The 22,350-nt window shown below is 43.0% G+C and overlaps 1 protein-coding gene across 2 annotated transcripts; it reads right to left on the bottom strand.

The window, feature by feature from the left end:
- Window positions 1-1,658: 1,658 nt before the first annotated feature.
- LOC116711918 (homeobox protein Mohawk-like) lies at window positions 1,659-21,942 on the bottom strand. Of its 2 annotated transcripts, none has more exons than XM_032551537.1 (7): window positions 21,788-21,942; window positions 18,091-18,347; window positions 16,299-16,458; window positions 13,760-13,913; window positions 11,885-12,232; window positions 4,517-4,550; window positions 1,659-4,401 (listed from the first exon to the last, which is right to left on the bottom strand). In XM_032551537.1, exons 2-7 carry the CDS (start codon window positions 18,264-18,266, stop codon window positions 4,068-4,070), a joined length of 1,206 nt encoding a protein of 401 aa, XP_032407428.1. In that variant the 5' UTR covers window positions 18,267-18,347; window positions 21,788-21,942; the 3' UTR covers window positions 1,659-4,067. The 2 variants fall into 2 exon arrangements, with proteins under 2 accessions (XP_032407428.1, XP_032407427.1); XM_032551536.1 differs by lacking the exon at window positions 21,788-21,942 and adding an exon at window positions 19,057-19,665.
- Window positions 21,943-22,350: the final 408 nt, after the last annotated feature.

Raw genomic sequence — 22,350 nt, forward strand, 5'->3', positions numbered from 1 at the left:
CGTGGTAACAAATACTACAAAAGTAACAATGGGTTTTTTTGAAGAACAATTTTTTTTATCTGACACTTCTAGTAGATTGGAGAAGAAGTTTTCTTTTGTCGAAACTGATGTACTTTTCATTAGATTGTCTCTTTGTGTCAATATCACCATGGCAATGGTGAATGTTTTGTATAAGGCCACTGTATGTTGAGCTGAACTCAAACACACCTTGGTGATTTCTTTCGTGATTCTTATTTGTGAAATGTTCTGTATAAATGGGCTTTGTTTACTTATTAAGCATAGGCAGCTTTTGCAGGGTTTTGTAATGTTGGTTATATAAAGTTATTCATTGGGCTACATAGTTCTGTTTTATGCAGGAATAAATCACGAAAGGCGTTTGGCTGCAACCACAGACGGGAATTAGACTGAATTTACTTTTTCGGAAGCGGTTCCAAACGTGATTGGATGCACGTGTGACATGAATCTGAAGCTTTAGAATTTGCATTTTTGCTAGATAAAACACGGCTGCTCAGATGTACCACAACCGTAGCCAACGGAAAGAAAAAAATATTCATTAAGCCTTTGTGTTTTTGGCTATTTTTTCTTTACTGTTTTTTTTAACAGAATCCAACTGCTTATAGGCAGCGGTCAACCTGAGGAGCACTGACAGTTTTAGCAGTACTAAACAAAAAACACAGAAATATATACAGTTGAATAAAAAAACTTAAAGATACAACCCTAAATAACTTATTCAAACAGGTGATTTGGGGTTTAGTTACACTTTAAATGTATGTGCCTTCACCTCTGCCTGCATCTTGAGTCCCACTACAAAACAACACCAAGACAGACGGTCCTTACAGTTCACATATTGAACACAAAGCTGACAGAATGCAGATTAATAAATTGACATGAATGAAAAATGTTCCATATAAACTATTTGTCATAAATTCTCAATGTTTAAATCGGCCCAGTGCTGCCCAAACATGACATTGTTTGTTTAGACAGGAGTTACATTTTTAGATTACGGCCAAATCCTTCCAAATAATCTCACAACCTCAAATACAAATTCCAAACTGTAACCGAGTAAAACAAGAGGACGTTTAGCGATTCAAATCCAAGGTGAACATAAGTTCATTTCAAATACACCCTGGACACAAGGCTAGCAGAAATAACACGGTCCAAATTTTGAGACTATCTTCCATTACTGCCACCTAGTGGTATGTTTGTTTCGTTGACCTGATGACAGACTGCACACAGTTGGTTCTGGAGTATGAACAAAAAAGCTGTAAACATATGAATGTTTGTAGATCTCTGAATATTTTTAATTTGTCATGTCCATAATATCTGCTCTTCATTCTTTTTTATTTTTCATACCAATTTATTTACTGTTGAAAGCTACACCCCTGGCAAACTTTATAATATATTGTGTTCTGTTTCCTCTTTTTTTGTACTTGTAAACAAAGATGTTCATTAATAAAAATTATTATTTTTTTTAAATCCACAGCTGGTACTGGTTAATCCTCCAGTCTGATTCGTCTGCAGTCGGTTAGCGTGAACACTTAGTTTCTTCATGCTGTCAAATCACGTATTGTGTCCCCAGATAAAATACCTTGCAACCTCCTGAGTGCCAAGTTGCTGTAAAACTCTGTGCGTCATGATGTATAGAAAAGATGCCATCGTTTCATTCAGAGTTTTATTCGTTGTTGTTACAAAGCAGCATAAAAAAAATGGCTTTACATGAAAACAAATCGAACAAAAGGGAGATATGCATTTTGGTCATTGGACTGAACATCCAGTCTCCATTTGAATAAGCAAAAAATAAAATAACATTTTAAAAAATCTCACTTTGTGAGTCAACATTAAAAAAAATTGATGGTTGCCATTTTAAATATAAATAATGAAAACATCTTGTTCCTGTTTCATCCCTATGTGTCCTGATTTACTGTGTGATGCTACAATATCCACAATGACTCCTCTGTTGTCGGGGGAACAAGGTTCTCCCTGTTAAAGCATCAGTTCTGTTCAGGATCACAGACGATGGCTTCAGTTCATTGATACAGAACCTTTTGATTTACAAAATGATTGGAATGAGCTTCATTGTTTGTCCTCATTTCACCTCCTCCCTGACTTATTTACCGTACTGTCGACCCTAACAGGGTTCTGTTGACTGGCCGTAAGGAGGACGTATCAGGAAGGTAACCATCGTTCCCTGAGTGAGGCTTCACACTCCAGCTGGCGTAGTTACTTCACAAGGCAGGTAAGGTATGAAGAAACATGTTAACACGTGTATTTAAAGGCTCTGACTGGATCCTCCCAGATGAAGTGGAGAGTTTGTTGAAGACCTCAGACAGTCTGGTCCACAGTGGGGTTCATGGGTTAGCCAGTGTGACCGGTCTCTGGTTGTTAGAGACTTTCTGTCCCTGAACTCTCCTTACCTTCCCCTGCCTCCTCTCCTCTCAGTGTGCGAGTTGTGAGGCCCATGCCTTCGTTCAGAGACGAAGGCATGGATCCAGGTCCTCCCTGCCTGGATCTGATGTATATAAACACCTATAGGAGGCCAACAGCCTTACTAGGGATTGGCAGGTTTGACTCATTTCCTTCTACTTGTTTAGGCACACCGACTGCAGTAAGGCAAAGGCACCCCTCATTTCTTGAACTTTCTTTCATTTTGTTGAAACACCTCCCCAACCACGAACTTTAAGTACAGACTTTTGTTAAGCATTCGAGACATGTAAAAAAAAAAAAAAAAAAAAAAGTCACTGTGCAACTTCACTCTTTTGCAAAGTCCTTGACCATAACAACAGACTGCATGTCATAAAACTCAAACTGAGCAATTCATGTTACACTTTAGGTTTCATAACACATGAACAATACCTTGAAGGCGTATTAAGTTAAAAGTCAGCACAGAGGGCCAACTTCACTTTCTCCCAAGGACATGAGAAGGTTTTGTTTTTTCTTTCTTTGTTTTTTTTTTTTACAACTGTGAGCTTTTCCAAGCTCACCACAAAAGTTTATGACATGTGCACCATTAGGAAAAGTATTTTCTCTAGAAACAGACTCTTTCCACTGGATGCCAAGACATGATCCTAATGCAACAGTCTGGATAAACAAAACTGACCAAAACAAAACAAAAAGACATCCAGGCAACCCCAACATAACCATGAGGAACGCAAGGGTTCACATCAGCACCTGATCAACTGAGCGAGAAACTGTCATTCTCACTGAAATTTTTTATTTCACTAGTCACATGATATATTGCTGAACAGAAAAAAGGCATCACGGTGACCGGGTTTCAGGCTAATGTAGTGGTAAATCTGAGGCAGCTGTACCTCTGTGGTAAGAGTCTGGTAATCAGAAGGTTTTCAGTTTGATTTCTCCAAAATCATGTTTATGGGTTTTGGTTACGGAAAAGAACTTTGAACTGCATTTACTGAATACTGAAGTCTAAGTATTTGCCATAATACAAGGTTTTAAAAAGCCTTAAAGCTGTAGTCTGTAACTTTTATACAGGCTCTGCTGTCACCCTCGCCACAAGGCGGGTGATTGACAGCACTAACACCCGCCTTCAGGCTCTGATTGGTTGTTTCTGGTTAGCACTGGGAAAAGGCAAAGGAGCTTCAATAGGTTATCTGTCTCATACCAAAATGTTACAACATAATTTCAACAAATATGAAAAAAAAAATGATAAAAGTTACATACTGCAGATTTAAGACTTGGCAAAGAAAAATAAAAACTTCCAAAATTCCAATTTCAAATTAAGGATTGCTAAAGTGAGTGTCACTTTGCACTGGGAAGATGCACTGACACAGAACCTTAAAGACACAATGCAGTAAGTTAATGTAAAAATTTTAACCTTAAATAAATTATATTTAATCAGATGTTTGTACCTTCTGCTCCATGTTGAAACCTAACCCAGCTTATTGTACCGCTAGTTTTTAACACCAGATGATTTTCAGTTCCGTAGCTCATCATCATTGAGCTGATAAGTTCACTTTGGATAATAATATAACATTACAAACATTTCTTGCTTCAAGAATGGGAATGTTAAGGCACTGACAATGGAAGGGAAATGGTACAAAACGGGAACTTCAACATGACAAAATGATTTCATCTTCAGCTTTAAACAAACCCTTTTCCCTCCTTAAGAAACAGTTCTCTTCATTTAAAGGGGAGTTCAGTTCAAACTTGCGGAGAGAGGAATGTTTACTGGTTTCTACTTTTGGATGGGAGGACGTCAGAGCTAGAACCTTTTTAACAGTCTTCACCTCAGCTATATGGGAGGACTTCTGGATGATGCAGCTGGTTGTCCCGGAGACGCTGTCCTTCCCCTGAGCCAAGTTGGTCAAGGCCATGGCGGCGTTGATCTCCTTCCAGTACGTCTCATCTTTGGCCTTCTGCGTCGCTGCGACGCCACCGTTGCCCCTGACGACCGGCACAACAAGCAAACACGCACAGAGAGAACAAAACACAGAGCGTTACAGCTCACGTTCAGCTGGTGATTGGACACAGGTTATCTGGGGAGAGAAGGTCGACTCACTTGTCATGTTGACTTGATCCATGGTCTGTGGCTTCTGAAAGCAGAGAGAGAAAAGCTCAGTAGACTTCTCTGGGTCAGAACACCAGGACACTCTAGTAAAATATTTTTAATCTCAAGTTTTTTTATCCTGGTTAAATGAAGGTTGATGATGAGAACCTGCATGTTCAGCAGATTAGTGGATGCGTGTGTGTGTGTGTGTGGTGTTTGACTTGTGTTTTGTTCTTTCAGTGGACACCGTGTCCTCAGCAAACATGTGCTGCTCTGGTTTCTGTCTTTATTTAAGATGCTGGAGGAAAAAAACACGTTTTAGCAAGAAGCTTTCAAGCGTAAAGGTGACTGATAGGATGGAGCTGAAAGATGTTTCTTATGACTCATAAAGTCCATGGATGTGATATTTAGTTGGAAAACAAATGGAGCCCAGCCAGCATAATTGAGTTGTCTGAAGAAATCAGATCGAAAAAGACAAAGCGAAACAGATCTGAGAGGGAATGAAAAGGCAGTGAGTGAGTCAGTGGGAGAAAGATGGCCGCCTGCTGGCTTTCCTCCCCCCTCCTCAATGGGACCAACCTCCATCTCATCTGTGAAACATTAGTGAGGAACAGCAAAGTCATTAAACAATGAAAGTAAAGTTGTCTTTATGGCAGCCAGAGTGTTTACTGAGAGTTCTTGGTGTTTTGAGACCTCAACCTGTCTTCTGTCTCGCGTCCAGCCTTCACTCAGATCTGAGTGAAGGCTGAGTAACATTTTCATCTTCACTGCATCTTTTCTTATGAATATAAAAGTCCAGCATCATGTGAAAGCCAAAACATTCAACTGCTCTGATTTTTACAGCTTTATCTTGGTCACCTCTCTTTCTGCTTTAAAAGCCTCCAGAGTTTCCAAATATCTTGATCCACTGATCTCATCTCTGCAGGCTCCACCAGCCTCAGACTCTCCATCTCCTCGCTGCTCTTCTGTCTGCTTCCCATGCAGTCTGAGCCATGATGACAGGACAAGGTCTGAGACGCTCCGGGCTGATATGGCCCTGATTAGGAAATGTTCCTCTAGTTTTCTGGTTCACTTTTGGATTCTTCCACAGAGAGGAGCCTGACCTCACTCACCACAGTTGTCTCCTTAGAAGAAGAGAAGGAATGTGTGAGAGGGAGATGAGGACGTGATAACCCAGAGTTACAAACCACTCAGTTTTAGTTCAGGTTGTAGTTTGTCAGAGATTTCCAACAATGTCCTCACATTAATGTCTGTCCACAATTCCCTGCTGTGCCGTCTTTTTCTCTGTTGTTGTCCTGCTTTATCTACGAGTCTCTATTTCACTGACGTTTCCTCGGTCTCCATCCTCTGTCCTCCATGTGACTCGAGGTGTTTTGGAAACCTCCTCCCTGATCCAGGGTGACCATCCCAGCTGCTGAATCAAACAGACGCTGTGAGACGTGACGAAAACTTCTGAATTCAAGTTTTATTGGCTCTGGTAGCCTTTATTTAAGAGTGGTCAGATAGGAAAGACAGGGGATATGTGGCAAAGGTCATCAGGTCGGGACTCCAACCTGTGACAGCTTCATGCACCACTGCAATGCCCCAGTTGTTCAAACTTTAGCTGTGAATTCTTACAGGCTGGATCTCTGTCTACTGACTGTTACAGCTCTGAAGCTGATTGGTTCTGATTTAAAGTTGCTGAACTTGAGGTGAAATCTCTCTGAATGATCACTGCACTAAAAGTAAAAGCCAGTTTCACAGTTTGATGGGCTCTGTTCATCCAACCTGGACGAAGGGGTGTGTGTGTGTGTGTGTGCGCGCGGGTGCATCTATCCCCAGCTTTCAGTGATTCAGTGTGTGTGAGGCAGCCATGGCTCAGATGATCTGTTCTGATTGGTGGTCCTCTGGTAGCCCATAATCACAGAATCTGGAGACACACCTCTGCTTACAAAAAGTCTATTTCCAAAGCTTCTTGCCTAAAACATCTGAAACTCAGATTTTTCCAAACAAAAGCAGCTCCAACAACTCAATAAATCAGCAATAAATCACTGGCCCAGTTTCTGCTTCTTTCCTCCCAAGTGCTGAACACTCAGTCAGCTCTGCTGCTGCCTCTGGGCCGCTCTGACAGCACGCTTTATGGAGCCCCAAAGGGGAAAAGCTGAGATGTCTGCTGGTCTCTGGCATCGAGGTGGAAAATCCAAAATACTGGCTGACTGAACACTGAGGCGAGAGGAGAGAGAGAAGAGAGGACAAAGATGGAGTTTAACAAAGAGGGAGTGATGCTCCACCTGTTCAGATGACTGTGGTGGAGACTGGTTTTGCTCCCATCGTTACCATCTGCTGCTGCTGTTAGCAACTAGCACCAAGCTGTGGGTTGGACAGAAACACACTAACACACACAAACCGCTTCCTATGACCCATCAGGCTTTCAGCTGGTTTATCTAAAGCATAGGTGTCAAACTCCAGTCCTGGAGGGCCGCTGTCCTGCAACCTTTAGATGCGCCTCTGCTGCACCACACCTGAATAGAATAATTAGGTCATTAAGGCTCTGGAGAACTGATCTACACAAGGAGGAGGTAATGAAGCCGTTTCATTCCAGTGTTTTGTACCTGTGGCACATCTAAAAACTGCAGGACAGCGGCCCTTGAGGACTGGAGTTTGACACCCCTGACCTAACGTGTCTTTAAATCAGAGTCAGTTTTTAGCTCCACATTGCTTCTTGCTGCTAAAAAGAACTTTTTTTTTTTTTTTTTCTTAAATCAAAGACAGAGCTGAACAGACACACGGTCTGATTGTTCAGGACCAGAAAGGAATTACTGTTCAGTCAATACTTGATGCTGAATTAAAAAATAACCTCTTTTCTGTCTGTCCATTTATGGTAGATGCATATTTGATCATTGAATAAATTAAATAAAGGGTTTCAGATGATCCAGTTATTTTCCCAGGGGAAACAGAAGTGAACCGTGTGGTCAGTACGGTGACACAAATAATAAAAACAGCATATTAACTCAATGAGACGCCAGCAAGCCTGCATGTATCTTAATCCAAGAGAGACGTGTGGTGAGACTGAAAGCCGGAACGTGATTGGTCGGCATTGTTTCCCATTAGTAAAGACCACGCCTCAACATTAACTAAAACCCAGAAGAGCAGGAACTCAACTTTAACCTCCATGTTTGTGTGCCTCCACATTTTTTATGTCTGAACTTCATTTTTTTTAAAAAACAAAAAAAACTTGTTACAACTATTTCACTGATGGCCGTCAGGAGCAGTGGTGGTTTTTTATATGAGCTACAGGGGCAGTTGCCCAGGGTGGCATTAGAAAGGGGCAAAACTCCCAAGAGCTAGAAAATAAAATGCAGCTCATCTGCTACTTGTATGCATGTGCAGAGTAGTAAGTTTTTCTTGCTTGCTGTCTCAGTAATGGGACAGCAAGCCAAAAGACGACTGATAATTGCTTGCATTTTCATTGGTTGCAGGGGGGCAGGAGGACAGGTTTGCCCAGGGCTCCAATCCTGCCAAAACCAACACTAGTCAGGAGTTGTGGATTCTACTTTAGAAAAATAAATCCCATATTTGACCATAAACTAGACTAAGTGGCTCATTTTTTTAAATTAAGTCTCGCCCTGAGTCCCTTTCATCACCTCCTCTTTGTTTTCTGAAGTCTAACCTGAAACTAGTGAGTCTTGGTTGGAGCTAGATCCTCTTCTATTTGTTTCCTTCTTCTTTCTGAGGAAAATCCAGAGCCTGTCCAGCTCCCTAGATTCTTGGGACGAGTCGTCCTCATTTATCACCATCTGGGAGAGTGTCATTGACATCCAGTTCTCCTGTGTAGAGCAAGGTCTCTCCTGTGGCCTTCAGGATATTACTCTGCTAAATGAATGAATGAATGAATGAATGAATGAATGGATTTATATAAACTGGGACAATGTACAGCATACATTAGCCACTGAAGAAGTACTGTGGCTACAAATGCTCATTTATATCTGTAGTCACCTCACTGCTAATCAGTCAGACATGGCAACTGTCGTCCATAAAGACGACAGTTGCCATGTCTGGCATGTTTGGCTGGCTCACTTCCAAACAGTGAGCCAGCCAAAAGCTGGCTCACTGTTTGGAAGGGAAGCCAGACAGATATAATTGGTAAATGAAATCATGTTTAGACCAAAATATGGAAGCAGTCATGTCACAAATCTCGTTTTAACATCACTTCATATTTAACTTATTGTCTAAGAAGAAGAAATCCCCAAAACTGCCTTCTCTCTACACATTATGGATGCTTTGTTTCCGTCATTTGGTTGAGTACGCAGATGGGGAACTACTTTCAAGCTCTTCATCATTTAGTGATCAATTTGGGGAAGAATATCCAGATTTTGCTCTCTGATGCTGTTTTCATGGCGTCCAGTTGGAGTGTTAGTGGCTAAACCGTGGAATACAAATGGAGTCTGTGTCCACGAATCATTAGGAGTCATTTGGCATATATCGATCCACACGATACAGAACCAAATCTGGAGCCGAGCGAGAAGGGAAACAGTCGGCCAGATTCCTGCCTTGTCAGATCCCATTAAAGGCTCACTGGCCATGAAACCTCTGGCTCTGTGTGGTGGAACTCTGTTGCTTCCTTGTGTTCAAGAAAAACCCTTTCGGACTGCAGAGTGTTTGCATGTGGCTGCCGGTGTTTGATGTGCGCTCACAACTTAACGGCCATTTATTATCATGGTAATTTCACCGTTCTGCAACCAATGTTAGCTCATCGTGCCTTGCATTCAGGATCTGTAGGCCTGGAATATATTTGGTGATGTTTGTGGCTTGAGTTGGAAAAATCATTACGAAACAAACTAAGTTGTTTTGTTGCCATAATAGCAAATATCAGTCAGGATTTCATTAAAGATGTCAGATGATTTTTTTCTTATTTTTTTTAAAGCAGCAATGTGTAACTTTTGTTAAGAATATGTTTTTCAACATATTTGTTATGTGACAGCATACTGTCACCATGTTGTGACAGTATGCTATGAGAGAGATGATCTGTGAAAAGATCCATCTCCTCCACGGCTTCCCTCAGCTAATTTTGCAGACTGCGAAATTCACCACTCCCAGTCAAAACCAACCAATCAGAGCAAAGGGGAGGGTCTTAGAGCTGTCAGTCAACTTCATGTACTTGCTGCTAAATGTGCTAATGGTGGAGAAACAACTTACTGTTAGAGGAAAACTGCTTATCCACTGTCATCGGTGGCCATGCTAACTAGACTGAGCATTCACAACAGAGTATGCTAGCTGCAACGTAGCAGAGAGCGAGAGGTGCTAAGACCCGCCTCCTGGCTCTGATTGGCCGTTTCTGGACAGCACTGGGAGATGGCAGGGGAACTCCATTTTTTTCTCATATATTATCTCACAACATACTGACAGTTTACACAAATATGTAAAAAAAAAAAAAAAAATTTAAAGAAGTTACATACTGCAGCTTGAACGTTTTTTAAGTTTTAATTAATTCATTTAAGACATTGTCACTGCAACATCCACCTGTATCATCACATGCTGCTTGTTTTCCTTCTACCAGGCAGCTCTAGTGTGGATGTGATGATTGAGGTCTTGGAGCTTCACCAGTGGGATTCCTTTCAAGGCGACTGAAGTTTAGTTTTTCACTGGAGCCAATCCATGATCTCCATTTCCTGCCACGTCTGACTGGTCTTTGTAGTCAGGAGTTCTGGCCGAGCCCACAACAACCAACTGGGACACAAATGGACTTTGAACCAATGGGACGCCAGCTACCAGGTTCACCACTTTTCCTTGTCCAATCACAACTTTGTTGCAGACTTGAACTTACCAAGACAATATGACCAAAAATCTCCCTGGACAAACTTAATATGTGAAAATCTTTTAAAGCCAGAGAACAGAACCCAGTCTGGGCTTGAAGCTTTCAGTAATCTTAAATCAGATTTATTTGGACATTGTGTCCTCTGTGGAGGTGATAGAAGAACAGATTTATGTCAAATCTGCTGCACAGGGACACATTTGTCTCTCGCTGTAAAACATAAAACTCTTTACAAAAGAAGAATGTGTTCTCTAAAGAAATATCTGGAATTTCCAGCAAGCAGGAGAAAAAAACTGCAGGAAATGATAAAAACTTGAGCTTGAAAACATTTCTCTCTCTCTGCAGTTTTTTATTTGCTTTGTTCCTCAAAATTCAGATGTGGAATGAAAATTTTATTTTCTCAACTCTTAATGTAATTTGGATCAGATCTGATTTTCCCAGAAGGAGCTTGTCCCTTTTAAATGAATCGTTCCGTTTGACCCAACAAGCTTCTGTCACATGTAACAGAGTAATACTTGTGTAAATGTATCAGAGTCCAAGGAGGCCAAGAGGGACACGTCAGCAGCAAGAAATTATAATAACCAGAGATAAAACAGTCAGTGTCTATTAAAGGCAGCAGCTCAGCCAGCTGAATTCAGCCCTTCTGGGATTTGTCTTGATAAAATCTGCTGGAGTGAAGCTTCAGCAGTGAAAACAGCCTGATGTTGGCTCAGGTCAAAGGGTTTTAATTGTTCCTGTTGGACTCATTGATTCATTTCAGATACACACACACTCTGTCTGCTTCACACTCAGACAAGAAGAAACACTTTTGTCCAAAAGAGACACAATAACAGCAGCTCTTCCCTCCAACAATCCAGTTCAGATCCGGACCCTCCTTGTTCTGGTCGTGTTCAACACAAAGGGAAAATGTTACTATTGGATGTGAAGTCCACCTGAACAAAGACCCAGTGTTCTCAGCCGATACAATCACAGCTGACCTTGATTGGTTACATCTCAGAAACGCTGCAGGAACTCCTGCAGCTTCCAGACGCTTTGGACTGCAAAGGTCCCACATTCAACTCTCAGTCTCAAGAAGCCTGTCGGACATTTTGCTCTGCTCTCATCTGGAGCCACAGCTGGAACAAAGACGGGACAAACAGCAGCCTGAAAGTCTTGTTGTGTCTGACCTGTTAGACCCTGGTTAGCTAGAGGTGAAGCTCCTCCCACCTCTCTGGACGGCCTCAGAGACAACCAGTGGTTCAGTGTGTGTGGGTTTGACAGTGTGCAGGTTACTGGATATGCTTGTGTGTTTCAGATGAACTGCACCTTGTTTAAATTTTACAAAATACTTCAAGGAGCTCCTGAACAGCCTCTCCATTTCAGCAGCCATGAGGAGAAGATTCAGCAACACATCCAACATGTTCAATTAAAGGAAGCAGAGAGAGAGAGTTAGCAGGAGAGATATTAGAGATCCTGCAGAGGGACAGACAGCTGGACATAATGGACAAACTGCAGGAATGAAAACAAACGTCCAGAAAGAAGACAAAGATCAGACATGAGGAATGTGGTGTGTGTTGGAGAGTTCCTGGAAGAGTCAGTGGTCTCCTTACCGGCTCGATAGACGAAGTGGGCCTCAGCTTCAGAGGACGATGGCGACAGCAGCTCGTCATCGAACTCATTGGAGCTGAAGGAGCCAGAGTGGTTCCTCTTGCGAGCGTCCATGACAGCGTTGGCCACCATGACGTGTCGCAGAGAGTCGTTCAGGTAGCGGTGCAGCAGGCTGCTCTTGTACTTGGGTGGAGACACGTAGTCCTCGGCCTCCACTGCAGAACGCAGCCCTGGGTCCATGCCGATGGCCACGCCCACCATGGGGGAGCCTTCCTTCTTGATGACGCTCTGGTACAAGGGCTTGGTGAGATCCTCAGGACCGCTCTGTGTCCTCTGAGGGTTGTCTCCATCTGCAACATCAGGACATGCTCACATGACTGTTCTGTTGGTGGAGGACAGGAAGTCTTCTCCACAACAAGAACCATCTCTTAAAACTTTAGAACAAACTTCCGTTGCCATGGTGATCTGTAGTATAAGATAAACATCATTTTTATTCAGGCTCTTGTCCCGACTCCTAACTGGGATCAGTTATCAACATAGAACAGTGGAAATGAACCTCAACTCTCCACAATAAGGAAAACTGTGTCTGAATTGATCTCTGTTGGTTTGTCTCTCAGGTCTGTTCTTCATTTTACTGATAGTGAAAACCTGAAGGGAATCTCGTCTTCAAGTCTCTCTCTCAACCTAAAGTAAGAGCTCAATCCACTCGTTGGGTTGTAGAACTCTCTATGGATAAAGAACATCTGTTGTTGGTCACATTGATGCAGAAACAGTAAAGACTGCAGCATAAGGCCTGTATATACATATGGTGATGTAAACCAGTGGCACTGACTGGTTCCAGTCTCTCCATCTTCATCTGGGTCACTGCATTTAGGTCCCATCAGTTTTTTTGTGGTCATAAAGTCTCTAAAAACAATCAGTGGAAGTGCACATTGTAATGACTCATTTCCTCCATCAGATGTTGGACTCCAGGTTCAGTTATTGTCTCAGTTCTGTTCAGCCAGTCTGAAGGAAAACGGTTATTTGGAGCTAATCTTTCGTTCAAACAGCAGAACCAGGAGACTCCAGCCTGCTGCTCCTGCCCACATGTTGGCATCGCCTCCAGAACAAAAAGCCCAGTTCAGACTTCAGACCCAGAACCAAACCGTAATGAATGCTGTCCAGCATCTTCTCTGTCACCAAACAATCTGACCTTTTGATTTAATCCAATAAAAATATTAAACTGTTCTACTGAGCAGAACATCAGGTCTGCTCTGGACTCCAAGCAGAAAACAGGTTTTACTTTAGCCTGGATTTGCTGCTGCAGCTCCAGAACCAGCTGGACCGTTTCAGGACAGTAAGAGCAATGAAGACACGGTCAACAGGGTCAGATCTGATCCCAGAAATAGTCTCTGGAACAAAAGCATAGGCTTCAGAACATAATGGAGGACCTTTCAGCACACAGGCCAGCAGTGGGAGCAGGCTGCGGATCGCTCCAGAACCAGAATATGACAGGGAGACGAGTCAGGGAGATATACGGAGCCTCTGGTGGTGCAGCGGCCTGCGGCACACACAACACAAACACCATGCACACATTCCTCTGGGAGCCACACGCTCAGCTTCTCCTCCTCACACACTGAGAGAGAGATTACTGACACCACAGAACTCTGAACTTTCTGTTCATTCACTGCAGGACGACTGAACTTTGACTTTCTTACGCTTCCACACCAAAACGGGCCGGACCTTCCCATGAGAGCCAGCGTGTGTTTGCACATTTGCCAGCTCCACTGACTGATAGAAGGAGAACATGCAATGTTCTGGTTCTGAGCTCAGAAGATCATATCCAAGTGTTTGTGCAGTTTGGACAGTTTGTCCTCAGAGCAGCAGGTGAGGCGTACCTTGGGAGCAGCTGTCGTCGCTGCTGACGCTCAGCCTCTCGGCGTTGCCCTGAACGTATTTGTTGTAGAGTTTGATCCGGAGCGCCCAGCTCAGGTCCGGCTGCCTCACCGTGTTCTTCAGGCGTCTCCTGGCGTTGGCGAACCAGTTGGACACCTGAGGGGGACGAAGCAGGAAGGGGACACACACGGCAAACAGGAAGACGTGTTAATGTCTAGAGTCCACACTCGTCCACATTCACAGCCAGACTAAACGTGTCGTCCTCAGTGGAGACGTCGCCTCGCTGCAGAGACAGAGTCCAGCTGCAGATCAGCTGCAGCTCTCTGATCGGAGCTGAGAGGAACATCCCAGACGTTCTGCAGGAAAACTGAAGCCTCTCAGCTTTTTACTGTGTACAAAGAATCGGCTGACGGCCAGTGAACGCATCATTTCATGATCTAATGCTCTGACTGAGACACACGTCCCCATCCTGCTCATTCTGGACACGTCCAGACTCCCCCCAATAAGACGTTTTTTCCATCTCTGTCTTTAAAATCCAATAAAAAAGACACTTGAGCCGCTGCTCTTTCTTCCACTGGGAGTGGAGACCATTAGATGTTCTACTGGAATAACTTTTCATGCTCAGTAGATTTCAAGCTGCTTATGAACGGCCGGGGACGGCGGCCTCATGCTGGACTACTTAGTTTTCACGTCCTCTCCTTCAGGATCACATTTCTCATTAACTAGGACCGTCCCACCGTCTTCAGTCTGCAGGACTTGGAGGGGAAGGGACGGTGTCCTCATGAGGACGGGAGGTCCCAGAGGAGACGGCGTGTTACCACGGAGATGGAGTTCAAGAACCATGGAGACGGCACCGGATCATCGGCTCCATCTCACAACATCGACATGGAACAAAGCTAACTGCTGCGCTACAACATGACAGATTTAGCTGCTGTTTAACACCTGCTGCCAGGTCGGCCTCTCCAGGGAAAAACACACAGGAAGTGATGCGTTCAACGCCACTGGCAGCCTTAACAGCGGTCTGTCTGGACTAAACAGTGGAAGAACTGGGCTGTCCTCAGCAGCAATCAGTGGAAAGACAGAAAGACGTCATGGTCACATCTGAGTTTATGTTCACACTTTGGGACAAAACGATCACTTGTTCAGTCCAGAAATATTTTCAAAGACTGAGAGGTTAAAGATTTATAACTATCTGTTTTCATATTCCTAATTGGCAAAAAACAAGATTTTTTATCCTTCAGCAACTGAAAATAGAGAAAATAGAGAACCAGGTTCTTCAAAAGAGAACAGAAATTTAGATTAAGAACTGATTTGCATCAAACCATTTTCCCAAAATAAATATTTCTATAAATGATCACTTCAATAAAACTGGGAATTATTTTATGACTGACTTTAAATCAGAAAATAGAAAAATAAATCAATAAATAATCAGATAATAATGATTTTACTATAATACATTTGAATTTGGTTATTTATAGTTTTCTTATTTTAATACATTTAAAACTTTTACCTAAATATGATTAATTATTTCAGCCATTATTTTACCAGCATGTTACTTGAGAGAAAATCTCGTTTATTAATTTCTAGATGAATGTATCAATATTTAATATTGTATTTAAATATTTATCTCATTTGATGTCAGGTTGTTGCACTTTTGACCCTCAAATTCTCCACCTTTAACCTCTGACCCCACTAATGATATTTACACTCAAACACAGTGTGTGTGAGGTGTGTCAGTGTGTGTTTGGGTCACAGTGTCCAACATCAAGCGCTCCCAGAAATGAGAAGCAGATTAAGTACAGAGTGACCATGTGAGGAAAACGCTGCTATACACACACACACACACACACACACCCCCACACACACACACACACACACAGCTGCACTCAGTGCTGGGTGTTCCTCTCAACAGTCAGGTTGTCAGATAAGTTCAGATGTTCACTCTAAACTTGGAGCCATCAGCAGTTTCTAACAGTTCTGCTCTGAACATCTCACTGGTTTCTCCAGACGTCATAAAGATCAAAGCAGCAGAAATATTCCTGACTCAAATCTTTATCAGAAATTACATTTTTCTGGAGCTTTTGAATGCAGCAGAACAGGTTTACATATTGAGACGTAGGAATATTTCAGGAATATCTAAAGAAAATCATTTGTGAATCATTTCCAAACAGGTAAACATCTTTTCTCTGCAGAGTTTCTGAAACCAAAATGTTAAGCAGGACAAATTTATTATTATTATTTAACAAAACCTATTTAGTTCTGACACTTTTAGACTCTCTGGGACATGAGATGAAGCTGAGCTGCAGCTTTTGGAAGAAAGTGGAAGAAACAATCAAAGCCTGAGACGCTCAGCAGAGAGAGGAGAAGCTGCAGGAGGATCTGGAAGGCAGAGGAAACAAAACTTCACTCCTGCTCAGCTGCTGCTAAACATTCAGGAACAGTAAAAGCTGAACGTCTAAACTCCAGCAGCCTGATCACTCTCCTGTCTATGTGACTTTTCTTTGTCTCCTCCTGGAATCAGAGCAGAAGAAAGCGTCTCACCTGGACCAGAGTCATCTGCGAGCCGAGCGCCAGCAGGATTTTCTCCGTCTTGGTCGGGTACGGGTTGTCTCTGTGCTTGTAGAGCCACTGCTTGAGCGGCCGCGCCATGTCCTGCAGGGCCTGGCGCTTGTGTCGCACTTTGCTGCCGCTGGGACGACCCCTGTGCGCCAGCAGGGACAGCATTTAAACGCAGGCAAACAACCGGACACACCCCAGGGCTTCAGCATGCAGATGTCAGAAATTCACGCCGCGTCTAAAATGTCGGCAGATGAATCAGAGAAACGTCCTGAACCCACAGGAGGAACACCTGAACCTGCAGATGTCAGTATGGTGCTGCTCTCCACTTCTCCTTTAGCTCCCAAAACGGCTCCACTGGCTGCAGATGGAACCATTTTAGTCGGACCTCAAAGCGGGCCCGAGGTTCTGGTTCTCCAAATATTTTCCTTGTAATCTGGATCAGCCTGAACATCGTGGAGCGCATTTCACTCTGACCTTTGACCCCAGAGCTCTGTTACAGGACATTCCTCATTTGTATCCAAAAGGAAAATCATTTTGTATGAAACTGTAAGTAAATTCAGGCAGCGAGATTGAAAGTGTTCATGGAAACTCTGGCTAACGCTGCCAACATGTGTTTATGTTGGAATCTGTTTGGTTTGAATTCATCCTGGTTTTTGTTTGTTTGTTTGTTTGTTTGTTTCTTGTAGAGATTTTCTCTGGTTCTGGTGGCCTTTCTGTGGTCAGACAGGAGAGTGGATGATGAGAGAGAGAAAACATGAACAAAGGTCATCAGGTCAGGACTGGAACCTGACGGGTCACGTGACTTTTTCACTCCTGCGCTAATAAATGATTTCAGTTAGGCTAAAAAAAAAATAATACTGCATTTGCTAAATAAACATTATTTATAGTTTCAGTTTCCAACTGAACATTTTGATTAAAGTGTTTAATCAAAGCAGAAAATGTTTCCTTTGGAGCTCCAGTCAGAAATGCTTTTGTTTTTCCAGCTGTTTCCAGTTTAACCTTTTTCTTATTTAACATTTTGAATAATCACCTTTTTTATATGAATATCTTTGATGTACTTTATAAAATTTATTTGAACAAATAAATTGAAAGGTTCATCCTTCTTATTTTCGAGATGCTGAGGGTCGGACTTTATATATTAGATACTTTAAAGACATTAGTGTCTCTGGAGCAACGAGCTACTGAACAAATATCAGCTGCTTCTTGATTCTCACCTTAATTCTGATCACAGTTTAATGGTCATTAGATCAGCAGCAGTCTAGAAAAAGGTTTATTATCGGATCTGTCAGATTGTTCTACATCACAACCTGAGGACGAAAATATTTAGAAACCACAGGAGTCTGAACGGAGACGCTTTTAAAATCATTTTAGCCAAATTTGGAGCAAATGCGTATTTACGCACGACAACAGAAAAACTTCCATCATGTTCATGAATTGATTTATAGTTTTTCATTTAAAAACTCTGCTGCTGGACTTTATATTTATATGGGTTTAAAATCTAAACCCATATCAGTCTTTAAATCTCCAGTTTAAATGTTTCATTTGCTGCGCTTATTTTCGCAAAACCCGAAGATTTAATCCCGGAGATCTGAGGAGAGTTTTTCCCCGTTTCTCGCTCAGCTAACGAGTGACCAGCAGGTTGACCAGCAGGTTGACCAGCAGGTTGACCAGGCTGTCAGATATTCCCCTCCGTGGGTTCCTTCACCCACTAAAGCCGACCCACATCCACGCATGCTGAGCAGCAGCCTCTACCAGAACAGAGAGCCTCACATACCCGCTCCGCCTGTGTCTGGCCGCCTGGCTGTCTCTGATGGCCGGGCTGCTGCAGAGGAGATCTGGATGTTGGCCGTCGATGACCTCCAGGTAATTTCTGCTGCTCATTTCCACTTCCTTCGCCTTCTCCTCAAACAGGACCTGACTGCTCAGCTTGTTAAACACAACGGTGTTCATCTTTGGCCGCTCGGTCCGCAGATCTCTCTGCTGCGCTCCAATCCAAAAGGTTCGTGGAGGAAAACTGTCCCCGCGTCTCTCCTGCGGAAGAATAGATCACATTTAGTTTGAGGATCATATGAACTAAATCCTTCATCTAAACTCCTCCACATGCAGCAGCTTCAGAGTTAAAGGCGAGCGGAGCCGCGGCGCTCTGACTCCACTTCTGTGTCTCTTTAGAAACAATCACAACCTGTTTGCTTCATTCAGTCTCCTCCCGCTTCTAATGCGGAGAGGCGCTTCTTTCTGCGCACTTTCATTGCGCATTAATTAGCACAATCAGCTAAGAAATAAATCCGGGATGAGTCGGTGCGGACAGCGGAACAGTTACTGGTTCTAGATCCACTTTCCTGCTGCGCTGTGGGGGGAAAAAAACAACCCACGAAGAGACACGCAGACTGTGGATGGTGAGAATCTCATTTATTCTACAGGAAGAAATTCATGTGAATTCTGTTAAAGCGACTCTAAACTACAGTGTGAAGCAGATCAACCGACTTCCTGCTTCAGAAACGACCTGCTCTTTCTCTCTCTCTGCAGCTTCATCGCTGTTATCAGCTGATTTGTCTCGGACGCGGATCCAGCAGCAGCAGCAGCAGCTTCGTGGAAAACAGCTGGAATATTTTCTTGACATCGACTAAAGTGATGCTGGCAGTAATGTGACTGATTCCAAGTTGGGTTGAAGCAGCTGGAGCTGCGCCTTCAGAACATCTGAACCTTTCATTCAACCAGTGAGTGGATCTGTGGCAGTTACCTTCCCCGGCTCCCTCCTGCGTCTCTCGGCTGTGCTGAACAATAATCCCGCTCCCAGCCGCCCATGCCCCGCTCACATGTTCCCCGCCTGAGTTTCTGAGCTCCAACCACACGGACCGCCGTCTCCTCCTCTGGTTTTATCCGGCGGCCCGGGACTCTGAATATCTGCGCCTGCTCATGTTTCCTTGCACAGAGGCTGAGCCTGCGAACATCCTGCTGCTGCTTTAGGCCGGTTCAGGGGCAGCGGCCCCCAGAGGGAAGGAGAGGGAGGCGGGCATGAGTCTGAAAGAAGCAGGCTGTCTGTCTGAGCCACTGAGGATTAGAGACCCAATGGACAAATAATGTCTGTTTAGGAGCTGCTGGCTGCTGCTGCTGCTGCTGATGGAGTTTAATTTATTATGTCAAAAAGCTTGAATAGATTTTAGCTGCTAAAGATTCATGGTTTGATTTGATTGGCCAGGAAGCTGAAGGACAGAGCAACTTAAAGCTTTCACAGATGAAAAAGATAAAACAGCAGCTGTAACTGAATAACTTGGAACTTGTTCCTGTTTATGTTAGCTAGCATTAGCATTGTGGCACAGCCAGCTGCTACAGCAGGTTAGAAAAGTTAAAGTTTAAAACTAAATTTCTCTCAATCAAATCCAGGTTCAGTGAAAATAGTAAGTTTGTTCAGTAGCCGTCATTATCAATGTTGCTGAGGATGTTGATCATTGCTGATCCTAATCACTAATAATGATCAGGATTGTTATTCTGATCATTATTAGTGATCATCAGGATAATTGTATTTGTTTAATTATATCCATAAACAAAGTTAGACAGCTGGACCATCTGCATCTGCCTAAAGCTGAAGTTAGCATCTCTGCTCTCTGCTACTTCAGTGAAATCCAGACAAATAGAAGAAACAGTTGGACTATAAATAGCCACAACTGATTCCTCCTGTCACATTATGGGCCCATGACTCAAAGGTTCTGAGGTTCTCAGCTGTGGGTTCCTTTGGGGTTTATCCAGAGTAGTTATTCCAGGGATGTGACTAACCATCTGAAGTGTTCAGCCTCTGTGTAATTATTGTTTATTTGTGCTTATTTTCATTTAAAAGGGGGAACTGACTTTTACTAAGAGTTTGTGAAAACATGCAATGATTGACCCAATCATGTAATGGGGTTAATTAAGGTCAGGAAGGGTTTATTTGCTCAGGTTTTCCACAATATTGTAGCTTTGCCTTCTGGCCTGAGGTGAACTTCTGTTGCCTCCTCTCACATTATTGCTGTTATCCAAACCTGTGGCTCAGCAGCAACCTGCTGCAGCTTCTCTTGAATCTTAATCCAGCCTCTCCAAAGCTTCAGCTTTTCCGCCCTGCACCTCAGACTGCTGCCTGTCTGTTGCCCTCTGTGGTTGAATAAAACCATTCAACAGGTAGACCAACATTAATCATGATGTCCCAACCCAAAGGAATCGGTGACGGGGAGTCTGCAACAGGAACTCTTTACCAAATCCTCTTCTAACAGACTTCTTTATGACACTGAGGTTAACAATAAAGACATTAAAAAGGAACCAAAATAATAATTTAACAGTTTGATCCCTGGTTTGAAGAGATTTTCCTCAGAGCTTCATACAAAGTTACGTTTCTATTCTCTGCATTGTCCAATCTGTTCACTGTTGTTAAACACAGACTTCACCTCCTGCATGTTTAGATCATTCACAGGAAATATAACACAACAATAAAGTAAACTAATTCTAGACCTTTTAGTTCTTTTAGGTGTGAGCTCATTCTGACTAAAAGGAAACTTGGAGTCATTTCATCAAAGTTGCATTTTGTGTCTCGGTTTACGAATGATCTGAGATCTAAGGAAAAATATATTTTAGAAAGATATGACCTTTTTTAATAATTACAGCAGCCTATTTTGCAAGAACAGTGACAGAGGTTCAGTACATGAAGATCCAGACTGGTAAAATCAGAAAGCAGACATCTAGAACCCATCATGACTCTGACTGGAACATCCTGTTTTTATTCCTCATTCAGTTGGAATTAAAGGAGCTGCCAATTAAAGATGTCCTTTACTACAAATCTGTGTTTCCTCAATGGAAACATGTTAGGTCATTACAGACCAGATTATATTTGTGCTTCTGTCTGTAACCACAATCTCTCATTGAGGATGATGTTTTTCCTCTAGACTTGGACCTCATTGCTCCATGTAAACCAGGCTGGAATTACAAGCCGTCTCACACAAGCTATAAAGCCACAGGCAGATTGGTTGGGTAGCTTAGCCAACTTTGGAAACTGTGACTGAAGGGAAAGTGAGCAGGTTGTTGAAATGACCCAATTCCATCTTTTAAGAGAAATGTTCAGCATTTGGGATGCCAGTCAGTGTTAAGTTGTCTGTACTGAAAATCATCAGGAAACTGAAAGCTGTTGGAAGTTACTGGGATTGATGTCTAGAATCATAGAGAGGAAGAAAGTAGAACAGCCACTACTGTCTGAAACCCTGACCTCTGCTGCAGCTCTAAAAACACATGAATGGTGACTAAAGAGGAAAAGTTCCTTCAGTGATGGATGTCTGTCAGCATGTTTTCCACTCTGAACTCAACCCTCTGATCTTGCAAATTGAAAGAACAAATCAGTGTTTTTGTGCAGTCGTCCTCCCTCATGTTAGAATAACAAAGACTCAAAGGTCATGTTTTACTGCCAGTGTGAAAACTTAAAAGGAACATTTCAGATATTTCTGCGTCATCACCTCTGAAATGCTGCTTGTGGTATCTCTGCTTGTTGAGTCTTCAGCTGCATTTCTCTGCAAAGCTCTGCAGTATTAGGGAGTGTTTGGGCAGACTGACAGACAGCAGCGAGCGAGACTGGATCACTGCTTACTTCTGCATTAAACAAAAGAGAAGGACAATTACTGATGTCACATTTAAAGTGTGAAAAAAGGCCAAATCTCAGAGATACAACAATCCTCATCTGACCTTTCAACTGATTTACTGCTTTCCCAAATATTCCTGCTAATTCTGTGAAGAAACTCAAACAGAGAACTTCTGCTGGTTGGTGCCGTTTTCTTCAGCCTCATGTCTTCCACTCCAGTCCTGAACAGCGATGGCTTGATGAAAAGGTCCTGATGAAAACTCTGGGATAATAAAATAGTTGGTGGGGAGCCATGTAGCTCTCAGGTTAGCTTACGTTCCACTGAGGGAAACCTGGCCGGGACTCTGGTTCACTCATCCTCATCTGCTGCGAACCAGAACCGCCTGTTGGCTTCATTATCCTTCTACTTTCTCAGCTCAGCCAAACAGGAAGAGGCGAGGG

Source organism: Xiphophorus hellerii, chromosome 21, assembly GCF_003331165.1.
Source record: "Xiphophorus hellerii strain 12219 chromosome 21, Xiphophorus_hellerii-4.1, whole genome shotgun sequence".
Classification (NCBI taxonomy): domain Eukaryota; kingdom Metazoa; phylum Chordata; class Actinopteri; order Cyprinodontiformes; family Poeciliidae; genus Xiphophorus; species Xiphophorus hellerii.